Source organism: Lathyrus oleraceus, chromosome 4 (assembly GCF_024323335.1).
Source record: "Lathyrus oleraceus cultivar Zhongwan6 chromosome 4, CAAS_Psat_ZW6_1.0, whole genome shotgun sequence".
Taxonomy (NCBI): Eukaryota; Viridiplantae; Streptophyta; class Magnoliopsida; order Fabales; family Fabaceae; genus Lathyrus; species Lathyrus oleraceus.
Window position 1 is genome coordinate 371,878,008 of NC_066582.1, and position 17,774 is coordinate 371,895,781.

Sequence of the window (17,774 nt, forward strand, 5' to 3'; positions counted from 1 at the left end):
CTCAGAAAAAATCAGGCAATCAAGTGGAATGATGATTGTCAGAAAGCTTTTGACAAAATCAAAGAATACTTACAAAACCCTCCAATCCTGATTCCTCCAGTACCAGGGAGACCACTGATAATGTACCTTTCAGTCACCGAGACTTCGATGGGGTGTGTATTGGGTCAGCATGACGAGTCTGGTCGAAAAGAGCATGCCATATACTACCTAAGCAAAAAGTTTACCGACTGTGAAACAAGATATTCACTGCTCGAGAAAACTTGCTATGCTTTGGCCTGGGCTGCTCGCCGACTAAGGCAGTATATGTTGAACCATACTACTCTGTTGATTTCTAGGATGGATCCAGTCAAATACATCTTTGAGAAGCCAGCTCTCACCGGACGTGTTGCCCGTTGGCAGATGATTCTAACAGAGTATGACATTCAGTACACGTCGCAGAAGGCCATCAAAGGTAGTATTTTGTCCGACTATCTTGCCGAACAACCAATTGACGACTATCAGCCTATGATGTTTGAATTCCCTGATGAAGACATCATGTATTTGAAAATGAAAGACTGTGAAGAGCCGCTTGTTGAGGAAGGACCGGATCCTGATGACAAGTGGACACTGATGTTTGATGGGGCTGTGAATATGAACGGTAACGGTGTTGGGGCAGTATTGATCAATCCCAAAGGTGCTCACATACCTTTCTCTGCCAGATTGACTTTCGACGTCACCAACAATGAAGCTGAGTATGAGGCTTGTATCATGGGGATAGAAGAAGCCATTGATCTGAGGATCAAAACACTTGACATTTTTGGAGATTCTGCTCTAGTGATCAATCAGGTCAATGGAGATTGGAATACAAACCAGCCACATTTGATTCCGTACAGAGATTACACCAGAAGAATACTGACGTTCTTCAAGAAGGTGAAGTTGTATCATGTCCCCCGGGATGAGAATCAGATGGCTGATGCTTTGGCTACTTTATCCTCTATGATAAAGGTTCATTGGTGGAATCATGTGCCGCATATTGCTGTGAATCGACTCGAGAGGCCTGCGTATGTGTTTGCAGCCGAGTTAGTTGTTGCGATTGATGAGAAGCCGTGGTACTATGATATCAAGAACTTCCTCAAGACTCAAGAATATCCTGAGGGTGCGTCGAAGAATGATAAGAAGACCCTGAGAAGGCTGGCCGGAAGCTTTTATCTGAATCAGGATGATGTGCTGTACAAGAGGAACTTTGACATGGTCTTGCTCAGATGCGTGGATAGACACGAAGCAGACATGTTGATGCAAGAAGTGCACGAGGGTTCGTTTGGTACCCATGCTGGTGGTCATGCAATGTCGAAGAAATTGCTGAGAGCCGGTTATTATTGGATGACTATGGAGTCCGATTGCTTCAAATATGCTCGGAAGTGCCATAAGTGTCAAATTTATGCTGATAAGGTGCATGTACCACCCAGCCCGTTGAATGTCATGAATTCGCCTTGGCCGTTCGCCATGTGGGGCATTGACATGATTGGGAAGATCGAACCAACTGCTTCTAATGGACATCGCTTCATCTTGGTTGCGATTGATTACTTCACCAAATGGGTAGAAGCAGCTTCTTTTGCTAGTGTCACCAAACAAGTGGTTGCCCGGTTCATCAAGAAAGAAATCATCTGTCGTTATGGAGTCCCTGAGAGAATCATCACTGACAATGGTTCAAATCTCAATAACAAGATGATGAAAGAACTTTGCAGAGATTTCAAGATCGAACATCACAATTCTTCTCCCTATAGACCAAAGATGAATGGTGCTGTAGAGGCGGCTAACAAGAACATCAAGAAGATTGTGCAGAAGATGGTCGTTACGTACAAGGATTGGCATGAGATGTTGCCTTTCGCTTTGCATGGATACCGTACCTCAGTACGTACGTCGACCGGGGCAACCCCCTACTCCCTTGTGTATGGTATGGAAGCAGTCCTACCAGTTAAGGTGGAGATCCCTTCTCTGAGGGTATTATTGGATGTTAAGCTGGACGAAGCCGAGTGGATTCGTACAAGGTTTAATGAGTTAAGCCTTATCGAAGAAAGACGGTTGGCAGCTGTTTGCCATGGGCAGTTATATCAGAGAAGGATGAAGCGAGCCTTTGATCAGAAAGTGCGTCCTCGGACATTTCAAACTGGCGATCTAGTTTTGAAGAGGATCCTTCCTCCCGGTACAGATAACAGGGGCAAGTGGACTCCTAATTACGAAGGTCCATATGTTGTGAAGAAGGTTTTCTCCGGTGGAGCCTTGATGCTTACAACAATGGATGGTGAAGACTTTCCTTCCCCTGTCAACTCAGATGTAGTCAAAAAATACTTCGCATAAATTGACCCGCTGGACAAAAAGAATAAAAGAGTCCAGGCAAAAATGGGCATCCCGGCGAACCAAAAAAAAACAGAAAGAAAAGGTTCGGGCAAAAGTTAGGGATAAAAATAAAAAAAACTGTACACCCGGTAAGTCGAAAACCCGCAAGGGCGGCTTAGGCAAAAATGGGTATCCCGGTGGATTGAGAACCCGAAAGGGCGATCCAGCCAAAAGAGGGATTAAAGCGAAGACTACAGTCTGAGTTATCTGTACTTCGTCATGCTTCGTCAGCTGCCATCTCGAAGGATGTGATCGGTCCAGTCAGTCTTCTCAGAAAGCAAGGAATTGGGAGGAAACTGATGATCTATGAGTTATAACAGAGTTGGGAAACAGTGGATGCTGTGTTCACATTGCCATTAGGATAGTCTATTTTCCTTTTGTGCGCAATTACCTCTTTCTAGGAATTGCTTCCCAATGTATTTGCCTTTTCAGGCACACTTTCAATCAATAAAAGTCGTTATTCAGATAAATTGCTCTCTTGTTTTTACTTTTACTGTTTTGTTTGCAAAAACGTCCGAATTTTTGATAAACATTGCATCTAAAAACATGAAGGCTACACAATGACGTGCAGAAAGATTAAAACATTTGAAAATCATTTTGAATGTTGAGGACACTTGAGCGTATCTTGTCCATGTACTCCCTGGGGCATCTGTTGTTCCGTTTTGCAGGTCGTCACCTGTGAGTATTTTCCCCAGTAAGGTCGTCACCTGTGAGCATTCCCCAGCAGTGCTTTCCCCAGACAGGGTTATTCTCCTAGCTATGGATTGTTTAAGCCTTCCCCAGCGAAGCAATTAGTTCTCCAGCAGAGTTCATCCTCTAGTGGATTGGACAGGTTTCAGTAGCAGGTCGATACCTGCATCCCCAGCTGAGTTTTTTTTCTACTTGTGAATTGTGTGGGTCGTCCCCGGCAGAGTAACAGATATTCCCCGAAGCAGAGTTCATCATACTTGAGGTTTGTATGAGCCTTATCCCCAGAGAGTTGCCTGGTTTATCGTCCCCCAGCGGAACGGTTATTTCCTCAGCAGAACAGTTATTTCCCCAAGCGGAGTTTTTGTGGATTGATTGGGCCGTCCCCAGCAGTTTACCTTTGTTTTCCCTAGCAGAGTTGCTTTTTTACTCCCCAGCGAGTTGCCTTGTTTTCCCCTAGTGGAGTTGTATTGTTGGTTCCCCAGCAGTTGTATTGTCCCCCCAGTGGATTTATCTTGAAGATTCCTCAGCACAGTCGTCCTGTGTATCTCCCCCCGCAGAGTTCTCATCATATCGCATTGCATATAGTAAATCATTGCATCCTCAAACCGCGTAGCATTTCCATTCCAGATGGAGCATTACGCCATAGAAAAGTTCAAACATATGCATTCATGTGTTCGAAACCGCATCAGACTGTATCCCCGGCAGAGGCAGGATCATTTTTATTCAACGTCAACACAGCAAATCAACTGCAGTTGCTTCGACAGCATTCAGAATTGATTATCCCCACAGAGGTTTATTTCCTCACCCGATGGTGACAGAAAGTTTGTTTCTCCCCAGCGAGACCCCCAGCAAGTGGTCAGCCTTGCTTTGACATATCTAAGATGTCGTTCTTGTGATACCAGTAAGTGTCATGTCAGCGCCCGCGTGTGTTCTATCATTCTTTTTGGTGTCGGTAAGCGCCATTGCTTCGGTGTCGGTAAACATCGAGTTCCACCCAGTCATCTGTAAATGTCTGGTCATTTTTGGTGTCGGTAAACACCATTATTTCGGTGTCGGTAAACATCGAGTCTCACCCAGTCATCGGTAAATGTCTGGTCATTTTTGGTGTCGGTAAACGCCATTGTTTCGGTGTCGGTAAACATCGAGTCTTTCTCTCAGTCATCGGTAAATGTCTGATAAATCCCCAGCTAGAATTCCCCAGTAGAGTCATCTGTAAATGTACTATCTGGTTTCCAGTTGCGAATATTCGTTTGTCTCTCCCCAATAAATTTCTCATTCCCAGTCATCGGTAAATGTCTGGTCATTCTTTTTGATGTCGGTAAACATCATCTTTCGATGTCGGTAAACATCGAGTCTCATCCCAGTCATCGGTAAATGTCTGGTCATTCTTTGTTCTCTTGTTAACAAAATCAAGATCCCCAGAAGTCGTCGGTAAACGTCTTGTCTGGTTCCGCCACAAAAATTTTGTTCCTCTCCCAGCAGAGATGTCATCGGTAAATGGCCCAGTTTTTCTTCGATATCGGTAAATATCGAGTTCCCAGTTGCAGTAGCCATCGGTAAATGGCCTTGTTAAAATCGACATCGGTAAATGTCAAGATGCTCTGAAGCCACCATCGGTAAATGGTTTTGCTTCCTTTCTACATCAAACTATTTCCCAGCAGCCATCGGTAAATGGTCTGGCTGAAGTTGATATCGGTAAATATCAAGTTTTAACCATCGGTAAATGGTTTTTGATTTTTAGAATTTTTTTTCCCAGCAGCCATCGGTAAATGGTCTGGCTGAAGTTGATATCGGTAAATATCAAGGTCCCAGCTTTAACCATCGGTAAATGGTTATGTTTTTCAGAAGTTTGTTTTCCCCCAGCCGCCATCGGTAAATGGTCTAGCTGAAGTTGATATCGGTAAATATCAAGGTTCCAGTTTTCCAACCATCGGTAAATGGTTTTGCTTTTCTGAAGTTGTCATGCAGTTTGTCATCGGTAAATGACGTGGTTCTTCTTGTATTATATCCAGTCGGTGCAAATTTCTACGGTTCTTTGGTATTCAATCCCTGTTTACCCTGAAAGTCTGACAGCCACTGCTATCATCCGTTCGGGTTCCCAGCTGATTGAATAGGGGCAGCTGTAGCACCTCAAATTTGCACCTATCATTGTACATACCATCTCATATTAGGTCATAGCATATCATGGTCCATTGCATAGCATTGCATTGTCCCCAGTTGCCTCAAGAGCAAGCAAGTCAAGAATTAGGTCAAACTGACCAGGAGATCAGTCAACCAAGCAAGCAAGTGTGTTTCTCAAGGAGCCAAGGCCCTAGGGTTTGTCCCAACAAGTTCACATGACTTGGAGGTCCTTTTGAAGTGTTTAAGTCAAGGGTTGGATGTTCAGAGGTCATCAATTCATGCACAATCAGTCAATTAGGTCAAAGACAGTCAACAGTCAGTCAAAGCAGTGGATGGTGGCCATTCTTGTGGAATTTGGGCACCATGATCAATAATCAAGAGTTCATATGACTTGGGACATCATTTGGAATCAAGGTCTCAAGGAATTAGGGTTTGAAATTCATCAGAAGTGCTTCAGTCATCCAAAACCCTAGAAAGTCAAAGTTGGTCAACTGTGGATTTAATCAGTGGTTTTGATGGATGGAAATGGTTTGAGGGAGCTTATTCATGTCCCAATAGGCCTCATGTATCGTGGCAATCAATATCATTGAAGAATTTGAAGCCAGTCAGAAAATTTCCAAAAATAGAAACTGGACCTGTAATTTTAACTGCCAAAAATGGAAACTTCTTGATCCTCAACTTGCATCATGATACAAGCTTCAAATGAATTTTTGCCCAACATGAAAGTTGAAGATCTTGTTCTCCCATTTTCAAAAAGTCCAAGAACTCTCAAATCCCATGAATGGTTTGCAAGATATGGTCAAATCATTTTCACATTTTCATGAACTTCAAAAGGCCATATCTCATGATTCCTTTGGCCAAATTTGGTGGGGTTTTTTCCTACAAACTCCATTTAATCCCCTCTTTCCAAAAATTCATTCATCATTCACCAAAACCTTGCCAATCAAAATGGCATTTTTTGACTTGTTTCATTAAAATTCAAGTTTGACCAAGGTTTGACTTTTTGATTTAGCAATATTTAACACTTTTGGCCAATTGGGATTCATTTTAGATGTTATTTGCAACATGTACCAAGCCCAAACTCGGGCAGACTTACACCCCCATTTGCATTTTTGGCCAAATTAGCAAAATGTGCATTTCACTTCATTTAAGCTAATCCTTCTTAGCACTTCTTAAACCAATGTTAAACAGACCACATATAAGCAATTTTCTGGCCATTTGTAACCCTAGCCACAGCCTTTGCACATCAGAATTTCTCATTCTCTCACTTTGGCATTTTTGCTCCTTTTGCATTTTCTGCCAAAATCTCCATAACCCTCGAGCAGCCATTGGTTTTTCATCACCTAGCCATCATTGTAAGCTCATTCCAAGTGTAAAACACCAGCTGGAAGCTCCTTTTGAACTCTGTTTTCTTCAAGCATCAGCCATGGCAAGTGTGGATTCAAGGTGGAATTGAGTTGCTCGAGCTGATTTTCTTCAAGTTTCCTCCAACATCAACCAAGATCTCCACCTGTTTGAGCTTGCATTACTCAAAATACAACTGTTCCTCGATTTTCTTCATAAACAAGTAAGGTTTCGACCTTCACCATTTACTATGCCATGCCATGTTTAAGATAGGTCTTTGAATGCTGAACACACTGCAACTTGTCTCACTTGAAATGATTATGATATGGCTGAGAAATCTAGGTTTACATTTTTATGTTCAAACTTGTTTTTGTGGATTTCTCTTTTATGAGCTGGAATTGATGATGATGATTGTTATGTTATGCTTGTGCTTGGTTTGCTGAAGCTATTGATATGCTTGTTGCCAATTTCTGGGCACACTTGTTCTTCATGATTTTGATGAAGGTGATGAATGTCCACTGTAGCCAATGAAACCCTAAGCCATTCCCAGTTTGTTCCTATTTTTTTTCTGTATCGTGTATGGCTGTTGTTTACATGGTGATTGCATGAACTATATCATTGCCATGCTATTTGTAAATTTTGGTTGAAATTCGTTGGTGATGCATGATGAAGATGAACATTGCTGTTAAACCCTAGCCTTTTTTCCAGAACAATGAACATCGATTGGCCTCTGTACTGTTTCATTGAAAACTGGCCAATCAGAACATTTGATTGCCTTTGCCTATGCACGGTCGTTTTGCTAAATGAAGCCCAATATTACCAATATGCCACTCGGACCAAATTAAATCCAATTAATCCACTTTAATTTCAATGAATATTCCATTTGATCATCACATCTTTGAAAAATCACAATTTGTTCATTTCAATTCCAAATCCAGTGGGGTTTTTTGCATTATAATCATGAGATTGTCTAGTTTTTTATCATTATTTTTAATAATTTTTTGGATCATTGGTTTTTAAATGGCCTTAGGGTTTGTGTAAGGTGACCAAAAATGATACATGTTGCCAATCCTTTTGTGAAATGATCATGTTGCATCCTTTTGATCTGAAATTTTTTGTGGTTATTCTACACACATTCATGTTTATTTTGGTATAAAGTTTGTGGATTTCTCATTTGTGGTTTGTGTGATATGATTTTTTGAAGTAAGGTGTTATATTTGGTGTCACACCATAAATGTGCAATTTGCTGATTTTTGTTTACATGCTTCATGACCTCCAAATGATCCAATTTTTTGCATGATCCCTCTCTTATGTGTCTAGTTGACTTGTGATTTTTTGTGGAATTATTTGAGCCATTTTCTATTTGTTTGTGAATTTTCTTCCCTGCCTAGTCAAATGTTGACTTTGTGTGACATACCTTGCCATATCATTTGGGAAATCCTCATGCTTTATTGTATGATCATGAAATTTCATATGTGCATACTAGACATCTTGAGCTTTGCATTGGTGTTAATCCCATCCATTTCCCATCTGTTTTCATTTTGATATGATTTTTTGAAGTTGACCCATGATTGTTGACTTTCTTTGTGCTTACTTGAAATTGTTCTGACTTCTTGATTTTATTTGACTATCTTCCCATGATCCAATTGAGATAAAATTTTGTATGCATGCTATGTTATGGATTGTGATTGAGTATGAATTATTTCATGATTTTTGGAATTGATTATGTTTGCTTTTGAGCTTGGTCTTGCTGTTGACCTTTTGTGTGCTCCCTCTTGTCATGTTTTGACTTCTTTGGTCTACAAAATGATAATGATGCATGATATGAGTTTGGATCCAATTGTGCATGCTTCTTAAATGCTTGAACTTGACTTTGGTTGACTATTGTTTGCTGTTTTGACTTTCCTTTTTGTTTTTGACCCTAGGCTTGCCCTAGGGGTCTTTTGGACTTATGTTGAGTTCATCTGTTTCAGGTTGAGCATCAATGCTTCAAAGAAACCATACAATTTTGTTTGAGATTTGGTTATATATTATGTACTAACCTTTGTTTTGTAGGTGGTATGACTCATATGAGTTTGGTTTTGTGCTTTGGCACTTCTGATTATTGTTAACTGTTTGTTTCATTTCCTTCTGATTTGAACTGTTGACTTGTTTACTGATTAGTTTGACTTTTTCAGGTACCCTTTAGTTGCTTTATTTGCTTGCTTTGCTATTTAGCAATTGCTTTTGAGGTATAATTACTCTCTCTTCATGTAGTCTGGAGTCCCGGTCTGTTATTTGACCGGGCAAACTGTCTGAAGTCCTCCTTAAGAGGCCATGCTTGTGTGTGTTTAAAATTGTCCCAAGCAGGAAAAGTCCTTCAAGTAAGGCAATTGGTGGATATAAGGGATAAGTAGCCTATCCCCCACTATTCAGTGAGTCTTCTCCTTGCTCCCATTACATGGTTGTAGCATTGAGATCAAAACCCAAGATCTATCGAGTCAATAATGTGGAAAGAGCTCCATCTTTCTGAGCTCCCACCCTTTCTGATGTGCTCTCCCTGATCAGGGATAGAAGCAATGAGGCACACCCCTCATCTCCTTTCATCTGCTTCACCTTAGCCTCTCAATGGCAAGGTTAAGAGCGACATTTACCTATTACAGTGGACTTTCATAGTCAAACCCTCTTGTGTGAGCCCCCTTGTTTGGCTATAGAGTGTGCTGTTTGATTCTCATTGATTGATTGATTGCTTCATATGCACCTGTTTGCTTGTATGTTATGAAATTATCATCATCAATTGCCATTAATGCATGAGCATCTCTTTTGTCTGTGTGACATTGTCGTTGTTGTTTACCCATTGAGGACAATTGTAAGTCCATTGCTTTGGCATTTGCTCCTATGATATGGAAGTGAGTATAAGCCCATCACTTTGGCCACTCATCTTATCTCTGTTTTGCTTTCTTTGTTTATGAGAGGATACAATTGTAAGTCCCACAAGTTGGCAGTTGTTTTCCCATCACATGGGCCACTCATCTTATCTTTGCTTGTTGCATTGTTGTATGTGAGGATACAATTGTAAGTCCCACAAGTTGGCATTTGTTTTCCTAGGATCATACTGTGTATGTCAGAGTAAGCCCATACAAGTTGGCATCTGACATCCATGTTTTGCTTTCTTTGTTTATGAGAGGATGCAATTGTAAGTCCCACAAGTTGGCATTTGCTTTCCTATGATCATGTGTGGAATTAACCTAAGTCCCACAAGTTGGCAGTTGATTTCCATATTTCATTCATGTTTTTTTCCTTTTGGGGAGATTAGTGTAAGACCATTGAGTGGCCTCTGATATCCATTTCTGTTTTAGGAGATTGGTGTAAATCCAGCTATTGGTATCCGATATCCGCTTTTGTTTGTGAGATTGGAGTAAGACCATTGAGTGGCATCCGGTATCATTTGTTTGTTTGCTTTATTATTAATTGCCCATTCCAAAGGACACACTTGAATCATCTTCTATATGATCTCAAGAAGTGAACCTCCTGAGAAGTTTTTACTTTCCATCCTCATTCATTCATCCTCATTATGTCCTAGAACCTTTTCACACTTTGATCTTAAACTTGACATAGACATTGTGCAAACTTCTTCATGTTTTCAAGCTAAAAACCTGGACTCAAGTCCTTGACTTTTTTCAAACTCCATTTCATAATACTTCTCTGAATCAATCCTAATCATACTTTGACTTCATTTTCATAATCACAATCAATTAACTTCACCCATTCACTTGTTTTGGCTTTGTCCATTAATCTTTTCATGCATTAGCCATAGGTTTCAATTATCATTGTGGTTGATGTAAACCTCACCTTATCTTTAGTGAGTCGACAGTAAGACTTCCGTACTGAAAACAGGGTTAACCCCTCTAGTACGTCGAAGCTATCCTCGCATGGTGGATGTTGGTTTTGGTCGAGTGTTCTCCCATTGATAATGAAAAGCCTCAGTGCTATTGTTTAAAATTGAATCCACCAACTTTTGGAAATCTTTTAGCCGAACTACGGCGTTTTGATCCTTACCTTTGATGGAAGGTACGTAGGCAGCGGGTTCATCCGCTCAAACCCAATAAAAATTGTATATTCTTTTCTCATCATCCCAATCATGTCTGCACAATGTGTATGTCATAACAAATAATAATTCAGTACAACAAGTGTGAAAAGGGCTCCCTAGGAGTACCTAGGACGTAGTGGGTGCCTAACACCTTCCCATTGTGTAACTTACCCCTTACCCAGAATCTCTGATCTTTTATTAGTTTTCTACGTGTAAAACTTCTTAGGCTTTTGTTCGCTTTTTAGCCAGTCCTTTGGATAAATAAAAGTGCGGTGGGGACTCGAAATTTCATTGTATGCTTTGCTTATGGTTTAATCGATAAATCATATAGCGACGAATACACCGCTACACTGACGCATCGAGGTATAAAGTTTATTGTCCGAATGAGCACTGCCTTTTTATGTTGTCAGCTTCGTACCGGAAGAGGAGCGAGTCTTGGGAGATTGGATCAATGGGTCCAGATCACACATGCATGCTGACAAACCCAATCCAGGATCATCGTAAATTAAGCTCTCAGCTAATATGTGATGAAATATTATCTGTTATTAGCGACAATCCATCATTAAAGGTGAGTACAATAATCTCGCATATTAGGGCAGAGTACGAGTACACTCCATCATATAGGAAGGCATGGAAAGCTAGGACAAAATCTATTGAAAAAGTGTTTGGCAATTGGGAGGAGTCTTGCAAACAACTTCCAAAATACTTGTTGGCTCTAAAACAATATGCTCCCGGAACAATTGTCAAGCTGGAAACAAATTGTCCGCCTATACACCCGATGGTACATGTGCTGTTGGAAATAAAATATTTCACCGTCTATTCTGGGTGTATCAACCAGGTATCATAGGTTTTTCTTTCTGTAAACCAATTATACAAACTGATGGTACATGGTTGTACGTAAAATACAAAGGAACGTTACTGATGGTAGTGGCACAAGATGGGAACATCAATATTTTTTCAATCGTCTTTGCCCTAGTTGAAGGGGAGACTGCTGAGGGATGAAGTTTTTTCCTAAGAAATCTCTGATTGCACGTTGCACCTCAGCCTAACTTATGTTTGATCTCCGACAGACACCCTTTAATCATCAGTGCATATAATAACATTGACAACGGCTAGCAAAATCCTCCTTCGACACATGTGTTATGTAATAGACATATTGCTCAGAATTTCATGCGGGAAATCAAAGATAAGACGTTGCGGAAGAAGGTTGTCAATGTAGGTTACGCATTATCAGAACCTTTTTTCAAACACTACCGCAAGGAAATAAGATTGTCAAACGAAGATGCGGTACGGTGGATCCATGGTATTCCTTTGGAGAAGTGGACTGGGGCATACGACAACGGTCAACGTTGGGGCCACATGACAACAAATTTTGTGGAATCAATGAACTCTGTCTTCAAAGGCATCCGTAACCTACCAATAATCGCTTTGGTGCATGCTACATATTTAGGGCTAAGGGCGTTGTTTGAAACCAGACGCTTAAAATGGAGTTCAGTGTTGCAATCTGGACAGTTGTTCAGTGATGCTTCGATGAAATTCATCAGACATGAAGCTGCCAAAGCAAACACACATGTGGTTACGGTCTTATACCGAAGTAAAGGTTGGTTTAGTGTTGTCGAGTCCATGGATCACAATGAGGGCATGCGGATGGGATAGTACAAAGTCGAAATAGATAGAGGTTAGTGCGACTGCAGAAAGTTCCAAGCCTTTCGTACCCCCGCTCCCATGTCCTTGCGGCATGCTCAAAGGTTCGAAGGGATCCATCATACTTGTTATCTGAAGTTTACAAAATCGTCAGTCTTTCAAATGTTTATAAAATTAGTTTTTTCGTAGTGGCAAAAGAGGATTATTGGCCAGAATATCAAGGGGACATCGTCTGGCACAACGAAGTTATGCGAAGGAAGAAAAAGGGTCGCCCAAACAGCATCGGAATTCGAACCGAAATGGATACGGCGAACAAAATGGTTAGACTATGTAGTTCATGTCGTCAACTAGGTCATAATCGTAATAACTGTCCTAGTGTTAGAATGAGCACAACCAGATAAATTTACATGTACCTCTATTGCAATATATGACAAATTAAATTTATTTCATATTAGACGTCTGTCCCGAAAGTACCATTGCATAAACAGTAACACATATAATTATAACAAATACAAGAACTATGCAATTACAACCAGCAAAACAATTTTGAACATGTAATGCATCATCCTACGAGCGTCTTGGTCTGTCTTAATATCCACCATTTCGCGTAATTCTCCGTGTTGGTTGAACGTGGACACAAGCCATTGTATTCTTCTAATCCGTTCACCCTCTTCAGTTTCTCCCTCTAACCAACTGTACAACGTCCGATTAAGATGTTCAAACATATTTGTGTTCCAAAGTCGAATCTGTACCGGAGCCGCAACGGCAGAAAATATTACTTCAGCACTTTGTTTTTGAATGTATGCAGACATTGTTGAAACAGGGAAAATTGAAATTGATGGTGGTTGAATTGTATTAGGAGATGAGTTTGAGTGAAAAATATTGCATCCAATGCGTGGTATTTATAGAGACGGACAAAACATGTGGGCGCTTGAGGGATTGACGCCCACATGACCATCACATGCAGCCAGATGAATTAGCGCCCACACAACCAAATGCACCTAGGCGCCACTAGCATTGACGCCTCCTCATGAGGCCCAATGCAGGCGCCACTAGTATTGGCGCCTCCTCATGAGGAGCGCAATGCATGCGCCAATGCTAGTGGCGCCTCCTTGTGAGGAGCGCAATGCATGCGCCAATGCTATTGACGCCTCCTCTTTATGCATTGGGGGTGCCCCAGTTCATCTGACGCATCCTCTACCAAACCTGGTTATTTTGATAATTTTTTTAAATAATTAGTTATTTTGAAAAAAAAATAAAAATAATTATTATTTTGAAAAAAAATTCCAAACTTTTACCTACTTCCTCTTCAAGAACACCCATATTAATCCTATTTGAATCTGCTCAAACTTCAACAAAATTCAAGAAACCGATATCCTGAATTTCACAAAACTCCCAATATCTTTATATCTGAGTACAATTATCGTACTATGTAATCAAGCTTCATGTTAATCCTATTCATAAAGGATATGAACTCTACTATTTTCATTAACTTGTGCCATAAGACAATGATTCAATTAGTAAATAATATGAGCATACAAAAGTATATAGACAATCATGAATATGGTATCTATCAGTTATATATAACTGTCAACTGAATATGGTTTCAGAGTTATAGATATATCCAAAACCAACAATACTTAAAACCAACAGTACAACATTAACAATTGACCCCAAACTCCATATAATATAACTATACTTAATCCGATTCAAAGCCATAATTCAGAAAGAAAGGAAATAGCATAACAATAACCAATTTCTTTTTCTACATATCATTACAATGACATTCAAGATTAGCCCATGGTTCAAAAAGTTACAGAATAATTAAACCTATAATTTAAAGCCTAGTGTCGAGGGTGAGGCACAAATTGGTATTATTCTCCAGCTCAGCCAAGTGATTATGCATGAAAAGGATACCACATTTTCTCTGGGAGAAGCAATTTAAGCATTCTAAGAGAAACTTGAGAAATACTCATCAATCTGCATAAAAATGCTCAATACACATCAAAGAGTAAAGGTAATCAGAAGAACTGTTACCCATGGTTTTAAACTGCTTTCCACAAGAACGGCGACAGTAATTGTGACTACAAGTCTACAACCTATGCTTTTCAAGATCTCAACAACCATATCAAATCCAGCTATATCTGACTACAATATTCTACATATCAAATATCATAACATAACCACCACAACTGTAATTAAAAACCTTACTTATATGATAACAAGATGTGCATAAAGTAAACCAGGGTGTTACAATTTGATTACATTACATGTTTTAACTTAACCAAAATAAAAAACATAACGAACAGGCTTTTCCTTTCTATTTTACAGGTAAACCGAATGCTAAATTAAGCCGATAAATAAGAGACTCGTCTGTCATCATTCATTAACTATGAAAATATGGAATACACAAAAATGCTCATCACCAACTCACCACCACTATCACTAATTACTACCACAATAACTAATAACTAACATGTGCTTGTGATCAAAACCATAAACACATCCAACCAAGTCAACAACATATAAACAATTTCATCAATTACACCATATCTTGATAAAAACCAAAAATTGCCATTTAGATCTATGAAACACTGGCACATATATAGACACCACACACAGGACTAGTTGAATAATGCGGTAATGCGGAATACCAAACACACACCTTCAATCTGAAGTGTCAATGCTACATAGTCATGATCCATCATCATCATCATGATCACTCTCATCACTGAAATACCCAGCTTTCTTCCCTTTCTTCTTCGTCTTGTTGTTGTCCAAACCCTCATCAACATTTCTGTTTCTCCCCAACAACCTTTCACCCGCTTCATCATCCACAACAGAAGCCCAATTATCGTCAAACAGCTCCGCAGCAATCTGACCACCCTCCTCCTCCTCCTCATCACCTTCCTCCTCCCCATCCTTATCCCTCAGCCCACTAAATCCCCGTCGCGGCTTCTTAGGCTGAGGCCGCGGCCTTGGCCCCAACCGATTCTTAGGACACTCATACGACAATTGACCATGCCCCCCACACTCATAACACAAAGCAGTCTCAGTATTGTACACGCGCTTCCGAATAAACTCCGGAGGACGTCCATTATCAGTAGCAATAGAAGCAGTTAGTGTCCTTCCATTGAGAATCTTCTTATTCATCTCCGCCACGGCGCGTTGGGTGTCATTACGAGAAACGAATTGGACAAACGCGACACCGCGGCTTAGGCGCGTGTGACGGTCTTTGAGAACAGTTACACGCGCGATGCGGCCGAAAGTAGAGAAGAGCGTATGGAGATCGGAGTTTGTTAGGGAGTAATCTAGATTAGAAACGTATAGCGTCGATTTTGATGGTGCTAAGGGTTCACCTGTTCCTCCTATTGATGATCCTTTGTTGTTCGGTTTTGATTGGGGTTGATTACTGGATGTGGTGCCGGTGGTGGTGTTGGGGGTTGAGGACGAAGCGCAGTAGCGGTAGTAGAAAACGTCGTCGTCTTCATCGCTGTCGCTGTGTTTTTGTTTGTGTTTCTTCTTGCTTGACATTTTTTTCGGTTCAGGTTTTTTGTTTCCGGCAACGGCGTTCGGTTTCCGGCGACGGAATTAGTTCTCCGATGCTTCTTTAATCTATAGAGGAAATCTGAGAGTGGAGAGATTCTATAATGCGTTTGAGAAACCCTAGAGAAGTGAAGCGAAACTCCAAGCGGATCTGGACATGGATCCGGATATTTTGGATTGGTTTTATATATGGTTTTATCCATTCTTATTTTTTTATAAGCAGTACTATCCATATGTAAATGGACAACTTGCTCACCGCCAGAGTACTTGTAAAGATAGCATAAAACTAAAAATTATTATGTTTTAATATTTTTTTATTTAATTGGTCAGCCACCCATCTGCATATATAAATTTTAATAATTTTTTGTTAGTATGATGCTAGATTTTTTAAGACAAAAATTTCTAGTTCTTTAGATATACAATTTTATTATATTATTTTAGATTATATTTTAATATCTTAAGATAAATAGAATTATTGAAATTTAGCAAAAATAGAATAGAGTGAAATAGAAATTTTATTACTTTATTATTTGAATAATTAGCGATAAAAACAAAGTAAGTTTTTGATTCTGCTCATATAAAAGAGAAACAATACTGATGGAAAGTGATGAAAATTTTCATTCTGCTCATATTAAAGGGAACAATACTCGTAGAAAGTGATCAATACTAGTAGAAAGTGATGTAATTTTTTATTCCTCATATCTAAGGGAAACAATGCTAATGAAAAGTGATGAAATGAAATAAAATAGAATAATAAAATTTTATTATACAGGATCTGATTTTAATTAACTCAAACCATGTAATCTTATTCTATTTCATCTCATATCACTTCATATCATCTCATTGCATCAATTTAAGCAAAACCTTAGTCTAATAACTTCAGTTTCACAACATTTAAAAACTCTTATGTAGAATTTGTCCAGAATTGAAGAGGACTCATCTCTTACTAGAAACTCAACAATTAATTTGTTTTCAAAAGTAATGCTTTATTTATACGCTTAGATTATGTTTGGACATCTTAAAATGAAGATATAAGAATAAAAATGAACATAGTGAATCAACAAAATTAGAAGTACATACGATTAAAATGCATCAAAATCGATGACATATTTTTAAATTTATTGAACTTTTCGCATTAGACTTTTTTCTATTGTATTATTTTTCAACATCATTTAATTTCTAGAACTCATGCATCCTATCCAAAAAAGCAAAGTTCTCACTCAGATGTTTCTTCCTTAAGACGTTCTCTCCATTCTACGAATGTTGGTGGTAGAGGACACCCTCGTTTCAAATAAGCTTGTATAAAATGCATCTTAGTAGCAATCTGTCTAATCAAGACAACCCGGCCATTTAAATTATTTGGAGGGCAACTTAGCAGAGGGAAAACGATTTACGAAAAACTATGTCTTGTAAACTAAACTAAAACTCAGTCATATACATTTGATATAAGATGACTCATTTCAAAAAAATTCATCCACTTTATTGTCGTTGTGGGGACACCAATTTTACTATGAATCAAAGGATTTGGAATAGCTTGTATTTGTGCATTAGTCATATAGAGTCGCATGTAATTGTCGCACCTCAAAAAAAGATGATAATGCGATCCCTCGCGATAGGACGCGGAAAAAAAAATGTTGTTCGAAACAGGGTCGCCACCGAACTTTATTTATTCCAATGAAGGAATAGGAAAATATCGAGAAAACCTTTAGAAATAAGAATAATGGTCGTCGCAACCATATTTGGGTTCGGGAGTCGATTACGCAAGGGGAAGGTATTAGCACCCCTCACGTCCGTTGTACTCAACGGGAACCTTTTAGTCTGATTTTGCTATTTGACTGTTAATTGACTCTTTATCTGCTTGCTTCGAGTAATTAGAATTGATGATAGATGTGGATGAAGACCTCAGAATGGGGGAAATGGGAGGTTTTTTATTAGTGTGCTCGCGAAGATACAACAATCTCCTGCCTACGTATCCTTATGGTGC

The 17,774-nt window shown here is 39.5% G+C and overlaps 1 protein-coding gene across 1 annotated transcript; it reads right to left on the reverse strand.

The window, feature by feature from the left end:
- Positions 1–14,938: 14,938 nt before the first annotated feature.
- On the reverse strand, positions 14,939–15,778 carry LOC127137539 (U11/U12 small nuclear ribonucleoprotein 31 kDa protein). Its single transcript, XM_051063997.1, has one exon. It carries the CDS (start codon positions 15,776–15,778, stop codon positions 14,939–14,941), a length of 840 nt encoding a protein of 279 aa, XP_050919954.1.
- Positions 15,779–17,774: the final 1,996 nt, after the last annotated feature.

Coding starts and splice junctions, on each gene's coding strand:
- LOC127137539 (XM_051063997.1), bottom strand. CDS start 15,778: ATGTCAAGCAAGAAGAAACACAAACAAAAACACAGCGACAGCGATGAA.